The sequence below is a fragment of the Daucus carota genome, chromosome 7, assembly GCF_001625215.2.
Source record: "Daucus carota subsp. sativus chromosome 7, DH1 v3.0, whole genome shotgun sequence".
Taxonomy (NCBI): Eukaryota; Viridiplantae; Streptophyta; class Magnoliopsida; order Apiales; family Apiaceae; genus Daucus; species Daucus carota.
Window position 1 is genome coordinate 29108432 of NC_030387.2, and position 21338 is coordinate 29129769.

Below are 21338 nucleotides of genomic sequence, written 5' to 3' on the forward strand. Positions count from 1 at the left end.
TCTATGGGATTTTGAAGCATTGTGCTTAAATCCTAAATACTCTACATCAATTCTGCGACATTTTATGTAGAATCCGTGTAAAATCAAAATCAGATACAATCTATAAATCATATATAATTCATTAAATTCCCAATTGAATACACCCCTGTAAATTTCAATCAGTCTTTGTTCAGGTTTTCCTTTCTACCCGAGGAACATCAGATGCTAACTATTCCGGGAAAATTGTTGAACCTTAGGATATCTATACAAGTAGAAACCACTAAGGCCTAAGAAACTAATTTTGATTCGAAATTATTACACTGAACAACCACACCAGATGGACCCTATGCACATGGGTTTTCAAGAAGAAGAAAGCTATCTGCAGAATTTATGCCCCACCTCCCATGTCCCCATCCATGTGAATACCAGTAATATCTATGACTTCTGGTAGTTCATAGTTGCAGATTAATCACCACAATTAATAATCCATCAAAATGATAATTTAAGAGGAATTAATTTTGATCAATCGACCACTGAGAGCGATGGGCCGATGGCTGATGCATTTGTAACTGGTCAAGCTAGGGGGCTGGTTCTCAAGCTTGTTTTTATAGCAACCGATAATATGGCTTGTAATCTTCGTCAAGATTGGGTAACAGTTGCAAGGAAAGGGAGTGCTGTCTGAAAGAACACGGAAGCTTGTGCTAAATTTTTATACGAGTCCCTTGCCTAATAACAAGTGCTATCTCTAATAAATATTCAAATGAAATGTTTAAACATGTTGTAATCTGTGTGGTTCAAATTCATTTGGACACGGGAATTATTTGACATATGTTTTTCAATTATATACTACTCCTGATGTGAAATGATACCTTTCATTTAGATTTAGATTGATTTGTTTTGACATTTTGAATACATTTTCTCAGATCAGAAACCATGAATGTTGACAAATTCTTCTCTTCTCCAGTTAACCCTCTGGAACCAAATATTAAAAATCAAATCCAAATCACTGAGACCGTGTTACACAATCTTGTCCATTACTTCAAAAAGGTTATCTTGTCGGATTTATAAAAGCTAGAAGACTTGCTGGTTGCTAGAACCAGTAAAGAGAAACTTAGTAGTTGTTTGGCTTCATAAAGGAAAAACTGTTTTCTGTTTTAAGAACATTAGAACGGTTTTCAGGAGTATTTCGTCTTGTTTTTAAAAACTGTTTACAAAAAAAAGAAAAGAAAAAAGAACTAGATAACAAAAGTGTTGTTATCAGTTGACAAGTATCCCAAATAATTGTTATTATGTATAATGAGGGTCCTGTGAAAAATGTGAAAAATTTGCCTTGAGAAAAGAAGTTCAGTTACTAACAGAGTGTGGCCCTTACACTCCTGGACTTCCTTCCCCGGTTGCTTATCTTTTTCTCTGTTATATTTTTGATCTTCAGATGTTATATCTTTTGTAGCTTCTGTAAAAGAAATATGTTGATGCTGTAGTGTATTTTAATCGCTCTGAACGTGTTAAAAATAGGAAAGACTGTCAATGGGATCATCAGATTGGAAGTAATAGGTTTTACAGCTTATATGTGCAATCTATAAATAATAGACAAATATTTAGTCTCTATCTTTATGTCGAAGCTCAGGGTAAAAAGCACAGTTTGAACATCTGGAGAAAAACACAACATATTTCAGAACCATCTGTTTAACTCTTTGTCAATTTTCTTATTACTGATTAACACCAAATTACCATAATTTATAAGTAGTTCAAAAGAACAAATATTACAAATATTAGGTCTATTGAAGATATGGTTTCTGATCATGACTATTAAAGTCAGCTGACAGATCTTCTAAACATTTTCTGTAATGATTTTTAAGGATATATGAATAAATATCCACCAGACACATGCTTGTTTTTAAAAGAAGTCACCCACGAAATTGTTTAAAATATGGCACAGCCAGTCCATATGTGAGTTTGTTTAGTCATCAGTCACATCTTACAACAGCTTCTTAGTCCTATAAGACTCCACAAATACATGATTATCTCACTAATTAAGCCATTTAAGGAAAACAATGGAAGAAGATCTCTCTGTCATTGATGAACCATACAAGTTCCTCAAGATTGTCCTCAATCCTGACGGTTCACTCACCCGAGATGACCAAGTCCCCCGGGCGCAAGCCATGCCTGAACTAGTATCTGAAATAGCCAACTCTCCATCACAGAAACAGGTAGCACTCTCCAAAGACATTCCCCTCAACACCACCAACCAAACATTCCTACGCTTGTTCCGCCCTCTCAATCACACTACGAAACTTCCTATCATTATTGATTTTCATGGTGGTGGCTTCATTCACTTTAGTGCCACTTCAGCTCGGTTTCATGATTTGTGGAACATTGCGGCTGCTATCACCCCTTCTTTAATCATAACCGTTGAGTATCGTCTCGCCCCTGAACACCGCCTTCCTGCTGCTTATGATGATGCCCTGGAGGCCATCCTCTGGGTCCGTGATCAAGCAAGAGGATTTGAAGGGTGTGATCCATGGATGAAAGAGCTAGCTGATTATTCAAACGTTCATATTATGGGTACTAGTGCAGGTGGTAACATTGCTTACCATGCAGCTTTACGTGCTCTGGATGTGGACATCAATCCGATCCAGATCAAAGGGCTGATACTAAACCAGCCCTTTTTTGGTGGAGTTGAGCGAAGTCCATCAGAAGAAAAGTTATATAAAAATCCTTATTTACCAGTGTCTGCTACTGATCTACTGTGGCTGTTGTCATTGCCACTTGGAAGTGATCGTGATCATGAGTATTGTAATCCGTTGGATGTTGTTAATCCGAAGATCAAAAGGCTACCGAGGTGTCTGATAAGAGGGTTTGAAGGGGATGCACTGGTGGATAGAATGAAGGCGTTGGCCAAGATGTTGGATGTGCATGGGGTGAAGGTGGTGTCCAAGTTTGAAGAAGGAGGGTTTCATGGTGCAGCTGATCCAAGTTTGATTCAGGAATTGTTCTCCAAAGTCAAGGATTTCATTTACTCTTCTTGATCACTTGTATTATGTCTACTTTGTTATGTTTTTAATAAGAGCAAAACCTTTGCTGGTAGCATGAAATGGAGAATAAGTACAAGTTCATAGCTTATGATTCTTGTTAAGCCACACTAGACTCTCTCAATCCTCAGATCGCCTTCTTAAATTTCATTTCATCCTCGTTTAAAAATTTATTCCTTGCTACCAAACGAAACATCAGTTTCCAACTTTATGAAAATTTATTGATATCTGTACAAGTAGAAACCACTGAGGCCTAAACAAAGTTTTGATAATATCTGCCAATATCACTACTCTTGATATATATACTGATCAAGATATTATCTTCTCAGATTGCATCATTGATCTTCATTGATATTTAGGTATATATTATCATTTCATTTATGTAAATGATGTCACCCTCTCTGTGTTAATAATATCCATGCAGTTTGATGTCCAGTGATTCCCTGAATATATACTGTACAATCTATTAATGTAAGATTGACTGAATTTTGGTATAAGTTGAGGTAGAATCTGAAGCCTTTCTATTTCCTCTTTCTATCCATATACCACCACCTCATATGACCATGGCAGCCAACACAATTCCCTAATGCTTGAGTAAGCAGCGGGGGGAGTTAATTGGGTGCTATTCATAGATACCGTCTTTAAGAGGTCCTAGGAGGAGAATCACACTCATTGAGAGATCCTTGATACGAAAGAAAAATGGTAAGAATTCAACAGCAGCATGATTATCTTTACAAAATTAGGATATTGATAAAATGTTACAAGAAATAAATGAAACATGCAGAACATTAGTAAATTTAGAGGTAGGGAGAAAGAAAGAACCAATGTGAGATATTGGTAGTGAGGACACTTATGATTAGATCATAAATGCTGTCATAAAATGCATGAAGTGAGAGGTTTGGCAAAAGCTTCATGCGAGGTGGTCAAGAACTCTATGTGAGAGTCGAAGCCTGTGATTAGTTGGAGAAACAGTACTGATAAGTGCACCTGTGATTAGTTTGTCTTGACGTTTCCAAGAGAGATAAGCTGGATTCAGTTATGTTTTAGACTCGACGGAACAATTTCAGAAGGAGCAGTGTAGGTACTGTCAACAAACTTGAGTAAGTCCCTGCATTGATTATACTGAAACCTTCAGTTCAGTTGTTAAACCAGTAACAATTCGAACTCTTATCAGTCTTGCAGTCTCCATCCATGTGCACGCAAAAATTAAATATCACGTCTGGTAGCTCATAGTTACAAAATTTTATTTGTCAATAATTAGTCGTTGCTGACAGTCATCACCACATATTATAATCCAACCAGATATAATTTTATGCAAAATCAAAGCTGATCATTTCCAAACTGATGGCTGATGCATTTCTAACTGGTCAAGCTAGTGGACTGGTTCTCAAACCTGTTCAATGGCAACTGAAACAAATGACTCATGCTTGAAATCTTCGTCAAGATAGGGTAAAAATTGCAACAACAAAAACAAGTGCTGTCTGAAAGAACACGGAAGCGTCTGCTAAATTTATATATCAGTCCCTCGCAATACTGAAAAGTATTATCTTTTAATTATTTTTCAGAAAGAAATATTAAAACATGTTGGTGTACTGTATATTTGACAAATTTTCCTCTGCTCCAGATAACCCTTTGGCCTTTGTAACCACAGATTACAATTCATATTTCTGTCACTGAGATACGAGTACAGGCGATGAACAGAAACTCACTCCGCTAATATCACCTAAACTGGAGGTGATTTATGTGGATACAGGGGATCCCATTATTAGCGTGAGGGGAAACAATCAATATACAGTCAACTAAATTTGGAAAAAAATTGAGAACACTTTTTGAGGTAACTAGTATTTTCCGGGGGAAACAATCAATGTACAGTCAACTAAATTTGGAAAAAAAAATTGAGAACACTTTTTGAGGTTACTAGCATCTTCCATAAATTATAGCATATTTTAAAACCATCTGCTTAAGTCTCGGTCAATATACTTGGGTAGTTCATTCTGAATCCTAAAAAATGAAGAAAAGAACAAGATTACGAATAACTAGTTTACAATTTTATTAGCATTACTGAACAAGGAATATTAGAAAATGAAGTTAGTAAGAAGAGGATTTGGTGACAATCAGTTTTCAGTTGCTAATGGCTAAAGCACCTTGTAATATTCTTACCTCTGCTTCTTCTTACAGAACCATCCTGGCCCTGTCCTCAACTGTCAAAAGTACAAAATTCCAAATATTAGATTTATTCAACACTTTTGATCTGGCCTAATTATGTCAGCGGCAGATCATTGAAATCTTTTCTTCTAATCTTGATTACGGATATCTTGATGTCCAGCCAACACATGCCTCATTTCATAAGAAGCCTCGACGTAGGTGCCATTATGACAGCGATTAGCATGATAAAAAATATGCCAGACCTGGTCCATGTGTGAGTTTGTTTAGTCATTAGTCAAATCTTGCAAACAATTCTTAGTTCTATAAGAATCCACAAGTACATAGCTATCTCTCACTAATTAATTAAGCCCTTCAAAGAAAACAATGGCAGCAGATCTCTCCCTCATTGATGAACCTTACAAGTTCCTCAAAATTGCTCTCAATCCTGACGGTTCACTCACCCGAGAGGACCAAGTCCCCCAGGCGCCTGCCATGCCTGAACTGGCCTCAGAAACAGCCAACCCTCCATCGCAGAAACAAGTAGCACTCTCCAAAGACATTCCCCTAAACGCCACAAACCAAACATTTATACGTTTGTTCCGCCCTCTCAAACACACTACTAAACTTCCTGTCATCATTGACTTTCATGGTGGTGGCTTCATTCTTTATAGTGCCATTTCAGCTCCGTTTAATGATTTGTGGAACATCGCGGCTGCTGTCACCCCTGCTTTGATCATAACTGTTGAGTACCGTCTTGCCCCTGAACACCGCCTTCCTGCTGCTTATGATGATGCCATGGAGGCCATTCTTTGGGTCCGTGATCAAGCCAGAGACGTTGACGGATGTGATCCATGGATGAAAGAGCTAGCTGACTATTCAAACGTTCATATCATGGGTACTAGTGCAGGTGGTAACATTGCTTACCATGCAGGTTTACGTTCCCTGGATGTGGACATCAGTCCGATCCAGATCAAAGGGCTGATACTAAATCAGCCCTTTTTTGGGGGAGTTGAGCGAACCTCATCAGAAGAAAAGTTAAGCAGAAATCCTTATCTACCAGTGTCTGCTAGTGACCTGATGTGGCTCTTGTCATTACCTCTTGGAAGTGACCGTGATCACGAGTATTCTAATCCGTTGGATGTTGTGAATCCGAAGATCACAAGCCTACCGAGGTGTCTGATAAGAGGGTTTGAAGGGGATGCACTGGTGGATAGAATGAAGGGGTTGGCCAAGTTGCTGGATGCACATGGGGTGAAGGTGGTGTCCAAGTTTGAAGAGGGAGGGTTTCATGGTGCAGAGGTGTCTGATCCAAGGGTGGTCCAGGAATTGTTTTCCCAGCTCAAGGATTTCATTTACTCTTCTTAATTGCTTGTAATAAGGATATTAATTATGTCTACTTTGTAATAAGCATATTATGTTTTAATAAAAATACAATCTTTATTGTTAAGTACCATTTTCCCACTTGTTAAGATCAACCCACATGCATGAAATGGAGAATAAGTACAAGATCTTTCATAACTCACAATTCTTGTTAAGCCACACCAGACTCTCACTCAGTCCTCAAATCACCTTCATAAATTTATAAATTTCATTTCGTCCTCGTTCATTTTCAGTCAGGCCTTAGAAGACAATTCTGATTCAAAATGTTTACATTGAACAACCACAAGAGACGTGCCCTACGCACATAAGAATCCAAGAAAGCAATCAGCAGAATGCCAGAATGCATTCCCACCCCCATGTCTCCATCCATGTAAAGTCTAATATTAAATTTGACATTCGGTAGCTCATCATATTTGCCAAATTATGTTAAGATCAATAATTAGTCGTTGCTGACAGCCATCGCCACCTAATAATCGAACGAGATAAAATATTTTAAGCAAAATCAGAGGTGAAGGCTGATGCATTTGTAACTGGTGAAGCTATTGGACTGGTTCTGAAGCCTGTTTCAACTGCAAATGAACAAATGACTGAGGCTGGAAATCTGAGTCAAGATCGGGTAATTACAAGTGCAAAGCTGAAGGCAATGTTACGTTGTCTAAAAGAATATCTTGATTTTTTATTATTTCTGCAAAGAAACATTAAAAATGTATATTTTTTATGTCAACTATACAATACTCCTGATGTGATTGCTACCGTTATATTTTGAAAGAATTGATTGGTTTTCATATTTTCAAGTCAGTTTCTCGGACCACAAACCTTGAACGTTGACAAACTTAACTCATGCTCCAGCTGACCCGTTGCTTAAATTTTTGAGTCGCACAATGAGAATCTTATCCAGGAGACCTTGAGCCCTTGATTAGGTCACCACGATAATTCCAGGAAACGTTTACAGAAGAAGAAAATGAGGATTAGGTACAAATCATCACTGCATAAATTTTCCTTAATGCGACCTCTGTGATAAAGAAAGATTTCAGTTTGAAATTTTTACAGTCGACAACCGCCATAGAGGACCATGCACATAAAGAATTTAGATGTGCAATAATGCTTCCTCGGTCCCTCTTTGGTTGTCACAATTTCATTTTTATCGGTCAAATTGACTAATTTTTGATCAAAGATTATAAGTCACTCTTTCATTATTTTAAAAAACTGAAAATTACATCTTAAGGTAGATTAAAAGTTATTTCCAGGGACATATTTTTGTTATTTTATCAATCGATAAAATATTACTAAATTTCAGTCAAACTTTGGTCAATTTGACCGGTACAAAACCAAATGTCACAAAAAGGGATGGAGGGAGTATCTTTTACGAAAAATCCCGCAGGCCGCGACTAACAAAGAAACTTACAACAATGAAACAAAGAAACTTACAAGTTACAACAATATGATTACAATAGTCGTGCCATGCCGTCCCGGTTTAGAGGCAGGCCGTGCTCATTCCGTGCTGGCACAGAACTGATACGGTGCAAGCCGTACCGGGCTTGTTGTAAGACAACACCTCCAATTAATGGTGGCAATTTACAACTTGTTGAGATTTATCGACAATCCTGAAATGCAGGATCACAACAAGAACTTCCATTAGCTCGTATGATATTGTGAAGGTAGAACAGGTTGAGCATATTTAGGCTATCACTTCATCCTCTAATTACCTTTTCAATGTCATATAATTTTCATACAATTTTACTCCTTCCTAGCAAAAGAAGCAGTCAGTTCACAACTATTACGTAAACATTACTGAATTACAGAGATATTGCCAGAAGTAGAGGCTAAGGCCTGAGCGAACATTTTTGATGCGAAATTATTATTTGAACCACCACACGATAGGGAGCCTATACAGATAAGAAAGCTATCAACCGAATGCCCCGGGCCTATTTCTCCAGTATTCATCCATGTGAATAAATCCCATTAGTAGAAGTGTCTTTTAGCTCCTGTTGCAGGATTCCATTGAGCTCAATGATCAGTTGATCCTTACTAACAACCATCACCACATGTAACTATGTCAGCAAGTTTGTTTTTATCATTTCGCGACTGAAAAAGATGGTTGATGCATTTGTAAGGGATCAAGCTAGCCTTCAAGATCATCCATCAGATTACAATTGCAGTAAAATTTATATGATATTTGTAAAAGAAATCAGAGTATATTACATGATGATATGTGTGGTCCATACCGTTGTTGCTTTGCAGGGTCCCCAATGGAAATGATCTCTCTGTATCAAGAACTATAATGGGTATGGACCGCGTGGTAGACTGATAGTGGTTGTTTGGGCAGATTTGTTGATACTGATGAGACCTTACCTTGATCAAGCTGTAAAATTTTATCTGCAAATTACACTCTTGGTGTACTAATGGAAACGCAATGTAAATGATATTACCCAGCGTCACTTCTGTAGGCATTTTGCAGCAATCTGTGTTACCAATGGATTTTCTTGAATTTGCAAATACTAAACCTTCAAAAATCAGGATAAAATTAGAAGGAAATTCCAGTTTTATCTTTAAACCCAGCCTGTTGTAGTTGATTTAAGTTGTAAAACCAACTTGAAGCAACGATTAACAGTTTAGGGCCCTCGATGGACTAATGATATCACTCACTCTTATGTATATGTGATCTGTATTTGTTCGTACTATGTTAGGTGGACCTCTATGCCTGAAAATATCAAGATTCATAATTAACTACAAAATCAGTCTTTAACCATTCAAGACATGCATCACTGCTCTAACAAAATGGCTTCATCCCCTGACAAAATCTCTCCAGAACTCCCTGTAGTCCTGATTCTTAAACCCCCGGAGGTTTTCAAGGTCCACGAGGAACTTTTCTGCCAGAGATTCCATTTTCTACGAGCCTGGGAATCCACACTTCCCACTGACCAGTTCCTTACTACTTATGCTCAGTCCATTCAAGCACTCTTCTGTAACTCTTTTACTCCCATTCCTGCTCATGTCATCCGTCTGCTTCCTTCACTTCGTCTTATAGTTACTAGCAGTGTTGGCGTCAACCACATTGATCTCCACGAGTGTCGGAGGCAGGGGATCAAGGTGGCTAATATTGCTAAGGTATTTACAGATGATGTTGCAGATATTGCAGTGGGGTTATTGATTGATGTGCTTAGGAAAGTGAGTGCTGGTGATCAGTATGTTCGTTCTGGTTCTCGAATTTGGTCTGATTTTCCTCTCGGTTATAAGGTCAGATAAATCATAGTACATAAACCAATTTCATTTCTTTTATTATGCAATCAGAAGAATTATTTGCTAATTTTTTATTTTTTTTTATAATTGTGGCCTGCAATGATTTGGTTCATGTTGAGTAGTTCTTCGTATTCTTATATCAAATTAAAAGTACAATTCTGGTTCCAGTTGGGAGGCAAACGAGTCGGGATTGTTGGACTAGGAAGTATAGGCCTGGAAGTCGCGAAAAGGCTTGAAGCATTTGGTTGCATTGTCTCATACAACTCGAGGATGAAGAAACCCTCGGTTCCATTCCTACATTATGCCAATGTCTGTGAACTAGCTTTAAATTCTGATGTACTCATCATTTGTTGTTCATTGACAGAACAAACCTACCACATGATTAATAGAGAGGTCCTGTCAGCTCTGGGGAAGCACGGGTTCATTGTAAATATAGCACGAGGGAGTATCGTTGATGAGAAAGAGCTGGTGCGGTGTTTAGTGCAAGGAGAGATTGGTGGTGCTGGTCTTGATGTGTTCGCTGATGAGCCTAATGTTCCGGATGATTTGTTTGAACTGGAGAATGTTGTTCTGTCACCACACCGCGGTGTCTTTACAGATGAAACTATGTGGGAATGCTATGAGCTTGTTTCAGGGAACTTGGAAGCTTTTTTCTCTAATAAGCCCTTACTGACTATGGTCCACAATGATGACTGAATTGATTAGAGCTGTTCACGAACCGAGCCGAGCCGAGTTTTGACCGAACCGAGCCGAGCTTTAATTTTTTTTCTGACGAGCCGAGCCGAGCTTTTTAATCGAACAAAAATTGTGTTCAAGCTCGGCTCGTTAACTAACGAGCCGAACACGAGCTTGTTCGCGAACAAATACGAGCCGAGCCGAGTCGAGTCGAGTCGAGCCGAGCCAGAAAAAAATAAGGACAAACCGCTAGTTGACTCTTAAAATAGCTAACCTAATAATTTTAATTTTTTTTGAAACTTTGTTTATATCACTAAAATGTATATATGTTAACATCCATACAGTTGGATCGGTAAAAAATATTTTTTAAAATATTGAAACACTAAATTAGGATTAAACACTAGTTAGCGGTACTAGTCAAACTTCTACTTGCCTGTTAAAAACCAAATAAAATTATTATTTCCTAAAATTTGGTTTACATCACTAAAATATATATATATATATATATATATATATATATATATATATATATATATATATATATATATATTATGTTGAATTCTCAGTCCAATAACATATATAAATTATAAAAAAACCCCGAAAATATTACATTTTTTCGAGCTTTAACGAGCCGAACTCGAGCCGAACGAGCTCGAGCCGAGCTCGAGCCGAGCTCGAGCCGAACATACTAAAAGCTCGGCTCGAGCTCGTTTACTTAACGAACAATTTTTTGTGTTCGAGTTCGAGCTCGTTAACTTAACGAGCCGAGCCGAACGAGCTCTTAACGAGCCGAGCTCGAGCTTGTTCGCGAACAGCTCGGTTCGTTAAACAGCCCTAGAATTGATCAACCCCAATGACAGTCACAAGTACTTTTGTGGTATTTTCCTACTGTTCATGTTTGTTTAGAAACTGTTTTTTCTCATATAGTGAGGAAGACAGGAAGTCTCTTCCGAATTATCAATAAATAACTGACATAAAAGCCGGTGCGAGGCACGGACCTCTAGTTTTTGCTGTATTTTAAATAATGTTCATGTGTTATTACATTGTTCTCGTACGGGTCTTGAATTTGTATTGTGTTTTAAATAATATCTGTCTGTCATCATATTGTTTCGAGCGTAACTATTACGTTTTATTTTTTGACAAAATATGTAAATATGAAAAATGTAATATTTGCAACCTAATAGCATTAATATTAATAATAAGTACTATTCCCTCCGTCCTATTTTATATGAACCTTATTCCTTTTTGGGACATCTCAATGAACTTATTATACTTACTATTTTTAAACACTACTCAAATAAATAATATATTGAAACGAATATAAATACAAAAGTTTTAAAGTATGTGGTTAATGCTTTTGAATAACAAACTTATTGTTTGCGTAGTTCAAGTGGTTTGAGTGATGTATTTGTATCGGAGAGAAACTGAGTTCGAATCTTATGAATAACGTCTTTTATATATATATATATGAGAAGAGGTTAGGTAGATAAGTAGATATATAAAGTTTTAAGATTTTATATAAATTTTAAATAATTAATTTTAAAGTTCGGATCGGTTCGGTTTTTGTCGGATCGGTTCCTATCCAAAACCGAAATCGAATAATCGGTTTCGGTTTTTAATTTCTCGGATCCGGTTTCGGTTCGAATTTATACGGTTCGGTGTTTAGCAGTTTTTGTCAGTTTCGGATTTATTCGGAATTTTGCTCACCCCTGCTCTTCGTCCCTGATTGCCGGTATTTCTAGCCCGTTTACCCTCTGAGTTCTGATAATATTTCTCATGTTGTGGTCCTGCAGAGAGTCTTACCTTATTTTCTAAAAATAAGTTTTAAAAAAATATATAAAAATGTGTATTTTCTTTCGAGTTCACCCATATTCATGAAGAAAAAAAATATTTCTCAAAAGCATGAAATGTGTTTATGTGTGGGGTGTTGGATGAACTTGAAAAAAATATGCAACTTAGAGGGTTAATGTGTGTTTAAAAAAATATGAAAAAAATATTCGTCGTATTTGAGGGGCTGAACCGTGCAAAATGGTACTTGAGGGGTTCATGTGAATATTGGTGTCAACTTAGAGGGTTAATGTGTGTTTTAGCCTTTATATAATTTCAACTAAATATCATCATATGATTTAAAATTTTAATCAAATATAATCAGGTATTTTAAAATAATTTATCTAAATACTTAATAATTAATATTCTGGTATACTTTTCAAAATCGAAAATCTATACATAGGGGTCCCACGATCACAAAAATCCTCGGGAATTAATTCAGTACAGCCCAGCAAGGCAGCAATCACCAACTGAGCTCCAACCTCAAACCACCCAAAACAGGAAAACACCCCCCCAAAATGGCAGCTCCCGACCAAAGCACCTCCCCCCAACTCCCCCAAGTCCTCATCCTCAAACCCCCCCACGTCTTCAAACTCCACCACCATCTCTTCTCCCAGAGATTCCACTTTCTCAGAGCCTGGGAATCTCCTCTTCCCACTCCTCACTTCCTCTCCACTCATGCTCACTCTGTTCAAGCGCTCTTCTGTAATGCCTACACTGATATCACTGCTGACGTCCTCACCTTGCTTCCCTCGCTTCGATTCATCGTTACGAGCAGCGTTGGAGTTGATCATATTGATTTGGTTGAGTGCAGGCGCCGCGGGATCAAGGTGGCTAATGTGGCTGATGTGTTCACGGATGATGTGGCGGATGTTGCTGTGGGATTGTTGATTGATGTGGTTAGGAAGATTAGTGCTGGGGATAAGTTTGTTCGTGCTGGATTCTGGGCTTCGTCTGAGTTTCAACTCGGTCACAAGGTCAAAATGTTTATATGTTTTCATGTGTGCATAATTTTCATTTTGTGGTATGGTATGAATTGTAATTTTGTGTCCGGATTTGGGGGTTTTATTGTGCATTTTGTGGGAAACAAGAAATTTCGGAAAGGGGGATAATTCTTTACTTGTGTCTTTAAATTCAAATAGATAATGAAATACATAATGAATCGTTTGATATCGGGAAAATGATGCAAACTTTGGAAGAAAAGTCGCAACTACTTGAATTGCTATGAAATCATACTTCCTTTTGACATTAATTTATCAGCAGTCTTGTAAGGTGGATTGATGGTGGATATCCCCCTCTTTGTAATTTTATTGGGGCTTCGAGCATCAGTGCAGCATGGGTGCGTGTGAGTATTTGAATTTTTGTTAAAATTATGCCTTAATAAGAATCACAGTTAAATTGGAAAACTTATTGTAGTTACACATACCACGTAGACATGTACTAGTGAAAGAAATGTGTAATAGGAGGCGTCTGGAAAGGTAAAATGATATTGGTTTCTTATACGTTTTGTGCTAGAAATTTTTCACTGAAAAATGGACTGCAGGAATTTGGTTCATGCCCCATAATGCTTCCTCTACTTGTTTTAATCTAACAATGCAAGTTTCGTTGCAGTTGGGAGGCAAACGAGTTGGGATTGTTGGACTAGGAAGTATAGGCTTCCAAGTTGCAAAAAGGCTTGAAGCATTTGGTTGCATTGTCTCATATAACTCAAGGACGAAGAAGCCATCAGTTCCATATCCTCATCATGCTGATGTTCGTGAACTAGCTTTAAATTCTGACATACTTGTCATTTGTTGTGCATTAACGGACCAAACCTACCACATGATCAATAAGGAGGTTCTGTCAGCTTTAGGGAAGCAAGGGTTCATTGTTAATGTAGCTCGTGGGGCTATTGTTGATGAGAAAGAACTGGTGCGCTGTTTGGTGCAGGGAGAGATTGCTGGTGCTGGTCTTGACGTGTTTGCTGATGAGCCCAATGTTCCAGACGATTTGCTTGAACTGAATAACGTTGTTCTGTCTCCTCATCGAGGGGTCTTCACAAAAGAATCTTTATGGAATTCCTACGAACTCATTTCAGAGAACCTAGAAGCATTTTTCTCAGATAAGCCCTTGTTAACTCCGGTCCTCAACGAATGATTGATAAAATCCGGAGGCTAGAGTTAGCTACTTTCGGGGTAACCTAGTATTCCTGCTTGTATGGAAACTGATTTTCTCAATTTGTGACGAAGTCTTTCCTTTGTCTGTGCAGTTTTCAATGTCAAGTGTCAATATTATATGTAAGATTTTATGTTTTTTTTTTTTGACGGGATGTACGATTTTATGTGTTAATGTAAGAGTAATTTGCTATAACACTTTTAATGAAATTACAAAAAATATAACATTTGTAACATTGTAAAAGAAAAGAATATTCAGAAAAATTCATTTTGGCCAAAATGAATATTTAGAAACATGTTAAAACCAGCACACACAATTCTCCAGCAGCCATTGAAATCTGAAGTAAATGCCAGAGACTCTGATGCAGAGCACTCTCCAAAAATATAAATACGAAATCAGAGGAATAGGTAGTCAACCATGACGATAACTTACCAAACCATCATGACATCCATCATTCGGAAATTAGTAAATTTCATTTGATAAAAATATCAATTATCAAACACTATAAAATTTAATTCTACAACAATGAGTGAGCTTACATTTAATGAATACATCATATTGGCATTCGTATCCTTAAACATCATGATTATACAGTTTCCAAATCTAACATTGCTACAGAAATATATCTATATGTGAGTCTTACAAATCAATGAACCGGTGCCACTTTGTTGAAGATTGCGGAATCCATGTAAAATGGGGCACGACAATGAATAAATCTGAATCACGCTGAGGAATAAACAATTCAAGTAAATAGGGTTATGAAGGGAGAGCAGTCATTAGGCCTCCTTTCTCATGAACTACACTTAACCAACACAGGCTTGTATGGAAAAAGAGGGCAAGATAGCAAGACATTACGTTTATTCACTTAATTTGCAATCGTGGATATAAGGATGGTCAGACTTAATATATTTAGACCAGTATGATCTATACTTTCTCATAGCCAACTCCAACCAGGGTTTCATATTGCCATTGTAGTGAATAACAGCTGCGTTCTCAATATCTGTCTTGTCTACAGTCGGATTATAACCCAGACCAAGCACATGCCAAGACTTATCAAGTGGATGTGTAAGCCTATAAAATGTCATAAGTCCAGGAGGCAAAGTCCCAAGCTTCCACAGAACTCTATCTTCATTCTAATCAAAATGCAAGGCAGCAAATCAAAAAAAAAAAAAATATATCAGCAAAGGTTCAGAAAATAACATATGAAACTATAGTACAACAATTATTTACATGCTACATTATTTCATCTCCATACTTAACTTTTGAAAGGAATGATTAGACAAAGTTATATAATCCCCAGAAAAAAAAAAGGGTACATATTCGGGGGCAGGTTAAAAGTTAAAAGGTATCACTGTATAAGCATTTGCTGACTGCAGCACCATATAAACGTGCATGCTGGAAGTTCTAGTATCAGTTAGTTTGCTGCTCTTGATCAGTTCAGATGCTCGAGTAAGGACGATCACTAATAAACATATCTTAAGAATATAAATGATGGTCAAGGAGAACTTACCAAGTTCTGCCACCTGTGGTATATGCCAGTTATATCCTTCTTTTTCCACTCTTTAAGATCAAAGATGTTCATACCATATGCCCAACCACATGCATTAGGATCAAAATTTCTCGCAATATGTGGATTAGAAAAATTAAGATACTTGTCAAAACGGTGAAAGCTCTCGCCGCAGGTTTCAACTGCGCCATTAACTTTCCCATGCAGATCCACTGACCACAAACCAGTCAAGTCCTTCTGAACAACTATGTCATCATCCAGAAAAAGAATTTTATCCAACTTAGGATAAACCTGTGGGAGATAAAACCTAAGGTGATTAAGCATGGAGAGATATTTTGGGTTCCTGTACTTAAGGTTAGATGAACCAGCACTGGTGGCATGATCTGACTTGAAATAATACTCTTTCATGGCAGCAGACTCCAGCTGCCGCAGAACTGGACAGTATGATGAGTTAAGCCACTTGAATTCATCTACATTTTCAACATGGATCGTAGCCTTTCCTGGAGGATTTAAAAGAAACCACATATTCATAGCTCCAAAGTTCAACTTGTCAGAAACAACATGAAAAACATGTTTTTCTGGTTCCTGCAATCCAACCATAGCATGTTTATTTCACAAGCATAATAGAGCACACTGCTTGCCTCTCCAACATAAGACAGATCAGTTATGCTAACAGCTTAGGGAATAAGTAGTATGCATGAGTTTTACACCAAGTGAGTTTTAAATATAAAGTCAGTCTTCTATAAAAAAATTTCTTCAACAGCATTTAAAGTGCAAAAAGTGACAAAGACCCTTGACTTTGTAGGACCTATGAGTATTTCAAAACTGACACATTGCTATATTCACTTTGTAAGGAAAATGCGTGCGCACTGCGCACACAGGGTGTGGGTGAGATTTAGGATTCATCATTTCATATATTTATAGAGAGAGATCCACCTTAGCATTCATAATAGCTGAGTTGACAACAACAGAGGCAGCCAAGACATTGTCAGAGAAGAGGGCATAATGATAAAGTTTTGGATTCTCCAGATTCTCACTTTTAGGAAATTTTCTTTTCTCGGGTGAAAGAAGGTAGTAATCTATGCTTAGACGCATAGATAAGCAATGGATACCATTTGGGATTGTCTTTGCTGCTAACTGACTCAGGAATGTGCTCTGCTTTTTCAGGCTCCGAACTTGCTCATCAGCAGTTTGAAGCATTGCTCTTAGTTTCCCAGTAACAAGCTTACAATCATACAACTTCTCTTTAGCTTTTGATAGCACTTGGCCCATGGCTTTAATTTTCTCAGGGGCACTGCATACATATCATTCTTCGAATCAGATATGTCTGTCAGAACTGTCACATATTGAACAGTAATAGATATTAAATGTATAATTGTGACGAATACTAAATATAAAATATATACTACCTACGACTCAGATCAGAATCTGAATTCGCATCTGCTAGAGTATGTTGACTTTCTTTCAGCCTATTCTGTAGTTCACGAGCTAAATCAGTTTGATTCTTCATTGTTGCAATGCTTAAATACACCCTTGCCATAATTATTTGATCACGAATCAATCGGACAGTCGAATCAGAATTCTCATTCTCATTCTCTCTCCTCCAGATATTGTACTTACCCAGGACTGCAGAGTCAACCGATTTGGAACGTTCTATTGCAGCATTTTCAAGCTTCACGGTCACAGCATCATCTTGTTTTACCAAATCAGCTGCCCGCTTTTCTCGTCTTTTTTCTCTCAATTGCTGCACAAAATTTAAGAGGATGCATTATTATTCAAACTGGTAGATAGAACTTCTCAGCTGCACATAGATTGCAAAGCTACCATCAGATGGTTATAAAGTGCAAGGGAAGTACATTTAAAAACACAAATGAATCATAGATATATATATTTACCCTTCTTGCTAGTTTAGCAGGTGTATCAACAAACTGAATATGACCAGCTGAAAGAGAGAAAGGAATTGTTAATTCTATATTCCTGCTGACAACTTAATATAAGAAAAAAGATTTTTACCGCCTGAAGAATCCTCTTCTTTGCCTTTAGAAGTTTTTTGTACAGTTTTTGCAGCTATTTCATTGGCCTTGACGTGCAAAATTAAAGGAAGATATTACATTAGATGATTCAGTTAATACAGGAGACGTACTACATAAAATATATATTTATATATACACGGTAAGCATGATATACAGATAGGTTAAGAGTAACCCTGACCTTAGTCGACGAAGAAAATTTTTCATCTTGAATCTCTTGCCCAACAAACTTCCAGGAAGCTGACAGATTGTTTTTTCTGAAAGAATCAAGACTTAGTGGGCCAAAATCATTTGTGGTTGCTTTGATCACATTAATAACCTACAGCACATTTTAAAATTTGTGAGTCAAATAACCAAGGACATGCCACTATAAAGAAGCTACAATAATAGAAGCTAGAACTCGAAAACAGCTTAACAACATTATATGGAAGTTCTAATAACCAAACTTGCCTCGCTTGAAAAGAGTGATTTAACATTTTGTAGTGCCAACTTTTCTCTCCAATCCAAGTCCTACGATTTCAAAAAATAATATATTAATCTACTTTGCAAGATTATTTGTACTCTAACAGTTGTCTACAGTGTTTACGGAAAAAAGAAACCTGCTTAATAGAACTGCTTGATATGTCCTGTTCATCTGCAAAAACAAAAAAAAGGGAGCATTCACTTGAATGTAATGACAGTTGAAGGTCAACAAACAAAAGGTAATAAAATTGCTACAAACAGTAATATAAATATATAATACACTATTATACTGGTAGATAAATTAGTTCTTGTACGGAATTGATTATCCGAAAGAACCCGTTGACACAGAGGTACCGCTAGATTATTTATTAGAATTGTACAAAAAAGAAGTTAAAGAACTACTTTCTTATTACATTGAAGCACATCGTACATAAAAGAGGCAACAAATGGTTAGTATAAAAACCAAGAACTTGATGTTCTCAAACAATGCCACTTAAGGCTTAATCCAGCAAAATGACCATGAGGGCATAGTTACACTCTAATTAGGAGTGGAGGACTTGAAGGTAAGGGCACTTGTAAAACACCATATTTCCAGAACTTTGCTCTTTTTCTTTCTTTTTTTTTTGATGACTTCTACTATGGTAAAAGTTGAATCCCTTGATTTGTAAACACAAGAATGAATTTTTTTAAAAATTTCACAAAGCCACCAACATAAAACAAAAGAAACAACTATTAGCACTCTACAGTCTACAAGACCTTTGGGCACAGAGAGGTAACGGTCCAGAAGCAATTTCTGGTTCACAGATACACATTAAGGTTTGAGGTTTTAAATCATAGTATCGTACTATATCAAATAATATATTAGTGACTAAAAGTCGAATATATGTGACTAAACAAGCCCAATAAAATAAAATATTGACCTGCCTTTTGAAATTATGTCCAGATCTAATAAAAACAATTATTTACACAGAAGCACGCTTTTTATATCTTTTTTGCTCTTTTTGCTTCAGCATTAAGCGCGCATAAAGCGGGGCTTTTGTATTTGCTCTGCGCTTCCGTAAAGCAAAGCCCTATAGGTGCTCTTCGCTGCACTTTTCGCTTAAGCGGCGCTTTAAGCGCACTTTTGAAAACCATGTTTATAAGCATTCTCCAATACCCATAGCTGCAAAAGAACTTTGTTCATAGTCACATTGAGTTTACTCTCTCGCCGGTGCACACTCCTCTCCGGCGGCACTCTCTTACTCTCCTCTCCTCTCTCGGTACGAAACCCCCAATTTTTCAATCCCCAATTTGTATATAAGATTGAATATGTGATTGCATGTTTAAATGTGTGTATACATGATTTAATATGTGTAATGTGTAATTGTGTAAAGTTATACTGGAATTGAAAAGTTCTTTAGTACGTAATTGAATATGTGGAGGTTACTGTAATTAAATATGTCGCGGTTGATACTTATTGGGTTTTGATTACTCGATTAATTAAGTCAAATCTTGAAATTTGAACTGTACTGTGGGTTCAAATTTTCTTAATTTACTTGGCAACTGTAAGTTGTTGCCGGGTACTAAAAGATAGAAACTCTAGAGATCATGTAGTTAGAGAGTATCTTAGTTCTTTTAAAAATTTTAGAATTGTTAGGTTCTTGACTTTGATAATGCCTCCGGAGAGAGGGTAAACTCAATCATAAATCTCACTCTAAGGACCTAGAGCTTCTCAATCACAACAAACTCTCAATCTTTTTCCTTCTTTCTTCGAGTCTAAGCATGAATAGAACATAAACATAATTGTGCTTTGTGCACATGCATATACAGAAACACTAACCAAATGTAGTCGAAGCAGTAATATAGAGTCCTCGTCCCACGAAGAACAGCAAAGGAGCTAATATTGAAAACGTAATCAGAACCGCAATAGCAAATACAGATCCAGAAACTCTATTCCTCTGTGTTCCTTTCTTAATCGCCATTAACGTGCACAAAACCTTCAATCAACAATTTCAAATCAAAAAATACATACATATATATACATGAGAGAGAGGGGCCTCGGGGTCTACAAAAGAGGAGAGATCGACAAAATCGCCGTAATGTCTAATTGAGATTCGTCGGCGAGCACATCAGAATCGACATTGTACTGAAATTCCGGCGAGAGAAATGAACGGGATCGGAGCGGGAAATACGGAGTAGGATTATAATGACGATGGAGATTAAGCGAGTGAAATCAGAAACAGATTGATGAAATTAATTGTGTGTGACAGAGATATAAAGAGAATAGAGAAAGTTAACTAAGATCAGAAATTAAATAGGAAATTTGACAATTTTTTCACGTTCACGTGCTTATTACTCCATCCGTTTTATGGCACGAACGAGAATGCAAACTACCTCAAAAATTAAACGGTGTGGGCCCCAGTAGGCCTGTAAACGGATCCGATTTGGATCGGATCTAACTAAATCCATATCCTAATCCATTTAATTTTATCGGATTCGGATCGGATCGGATCAGGAGTCGGATATTTTACAAGTCAATCCATATCCGGTCCATTCGGATCATGGATAATCGGATCGGATCTCCGATCCACTAAAATTTACGAAATATATTTTTTCACCATGGACAATGTTTTAACTTTCCACAAAGAAAGAAAGTGATATTTTCTAGCTATATTAATTCATGAGTTTTAACATAACAAGTAAAAAAAGAACTAATAAAGCGGTAAAGTAAAGTCTGCAACTTCATGTTATTAAAAAAAATGTAACTGAAAAACTTTGTTGGTTGTTCTTATAAAACCTTTAACATATGATGTATCAAGTGAATAGAAAAACAATAAATAAGTTGCTTAATATTTTTGGAGGAAGCAAATTATGATCCGCTCCTCTATTCAATAAGGATTAAAATCAATAAATATGTCCTAAACACGG

The 21338-nt window shown here is 37.0% G+C and overlaps 5 protein-coding genes across 6 annotated transcripts; 4 read left to right on the forward strand and 1 right to left on the reverse strand.

The window, feature by feature from the left end:
* Positions 1–1927: 1927 nt before the first annotated feature.
* LOC108195462 (probable carboxylesterase 8) lies at positions 1928–3246 on the forward strand. The gene has a single exon (XM_017362423.2). The coding sequence runs from the start codon at positions 2034–2036 to the stop codon at positions 3006–3008; it is 975 nt and encodes a 324-aa protein (XP_017217912.1). The 5' UTR covers positions 1928–2033; the 3' UTR covers positions 3009–3246.
* A 2190-nt stretch (positions 3247–5436) lies between these two features.
* LOC108194167 (probable carboxylesterase 8) lies at positions 5437–6609 on the forward strand. Its single transcript, XM_017361077.2, has one exon. It carries the CDS (start codon positions 5541–5543, stop codon positions 6519–6521), a length of 981 nt encoding a protein of 326 aa, XP_017216566.1. The 5' UTR covers positions 5437–5540; the 3' UTR covers positions 6522–6609.
* A 2644-nt stretch (positions 6610–9253) lies between these two features.
* On the forward strand, positions 9254–10917 carry LOC108195446 (glyoxylate/hydroxypyruvate reductase HPR3-like). The gene is made up of 2 exons (XM_017362410.2): positions 9254–9773; positions 9945–10917. Exons 1-2 carry the CDS (start codon positions 9294–9296, stop codon positions 10470–10472), a joined length of 1008 nt encoding a protein of 335 aa, XP_017217899.1. The 5' UTR covers positions 9254–9293; the 3' UTR covers positions 10473–10917.
* Positions 10918–12714: 1797 nt separating this feature from the next.
* On the forward strand, positions 12715–14627 carry LOC108194151 (glyoxylate/hydroxypyruvate reductase HPR3-like). The gene is made up of 2 exons (XM_017361057.2): positions 12715–13255; positions 13890–14627. The coding sequence occupies exons 1-2, from the start codon at positions 12797–12799 to the stop codon at positions 14412–14414; spliced, it is 984 nt and encodes a 327-aa protein (XP_017216546.1). The 5' UTR covers positions 12715–12796; the 3' UTR covers positions 14415–14627.
* Positions 14628–14886: 259 nt separating this feature from the next.
* On the reverse strand, positions 14887–20739 carry LOC108196746 (polygalacturonate 4-alpha-galacturonosyltransferase). Of its 2 annotated transcripts, XM_064081218.1 has the most exons (11): positions 20506–20739; positions 20251–20407; positions 18569–18603; positions 18420–18479; positions 18151–18288; positions 17953–18019; positions 17835–17881; positions 17349–17683; positions 16876–17233; positions 15943–16524; positions 14887–15565 (listed from the first exon to the last, which is right to left on the reverse strand). In XM_064081218.1, the coding sequence occupies exons 2-11, from the start codon at positions 20390–20392 to the stop codon at positions 15290–15292; spliced, it is 2040 nt and encodes a 679-aa protein (XP_063937288.1). In that variant the 5' UTR covers positions 20393–20407; positions 20506–20739; the 3' UTR covers positions 14887–15289. The 2 variants fall into 2 exon arrangements, with proteins under 2 accessions (XP_063937288.1, XP_017219658.1); XM_017364169.2 differs by having other exon boundaries at positions 20251–20739.
* Positions 20740–21338: the final 599 nt, after the last annotated feature.

Coding starts and splice junctions, on each gene's coding strand:
- LOC108195462 (XM_017362423.2), top strand. CDS start 2,034: ATGGAAGAAGATCTCTCTGTCATTGATGAACCATACAAGTTCCTCAAG.
- LOC108195446 (XM_017362410.2), top strand. CDS start 9,294: ATGCATCACTGCTCTAACAAAATGGCTTCATCCCCTGACAAAATCTCT. Junction 9,774..9,944: donor ATTTTCCTCTCGGTTATAAG/GTCAGATAAATC, acceptor TTCTGGTTCCAG/TTGGGAGGCAAACGAGTCGG.
- LOC108196746 (XM_064081218.1), bottom strand. CDS start 20,392: ATGGCGATTAAGAAAGGAACACAGAGGAATAGAGTTTCTGGATCTGTA. Junction 18,480..18,568: donor CAAGCAGTTCTATTAAGCAG/GTTTCTTTTTTC, acceptor TTGAAATCGTAG/GACTTGGATTGGAGAGAAAA. Junction 18,289..18,419: donor AATCACTCTTTTCAAGCGAG/GCAAGTTTGGTT, acceptor AATGTGCTGTAG/GTTATTAATGTGATCAAAGC.
- LOC108194151 (XM_017361057.2), top strand. CDS start 12,797: ATGGCAGCTCCCGACCAAAGCACCTCCCCCCAACTCCCCCAAGTCCTC. Junction 13,256..13,889: donor AGTTTCAACTCGGTCACAAG/GTCAAAATGTTT, acceptor GTTTCGTTGCAG/TTGGGAGGCAAACGAGTTGG.
- LOC108194167 (XM_017361077.2), top strand. CDS start 5,541: ATGGCAGCAGATCTCTCCCTCATTGATGAACCTTACAAGTTCCTCAAA.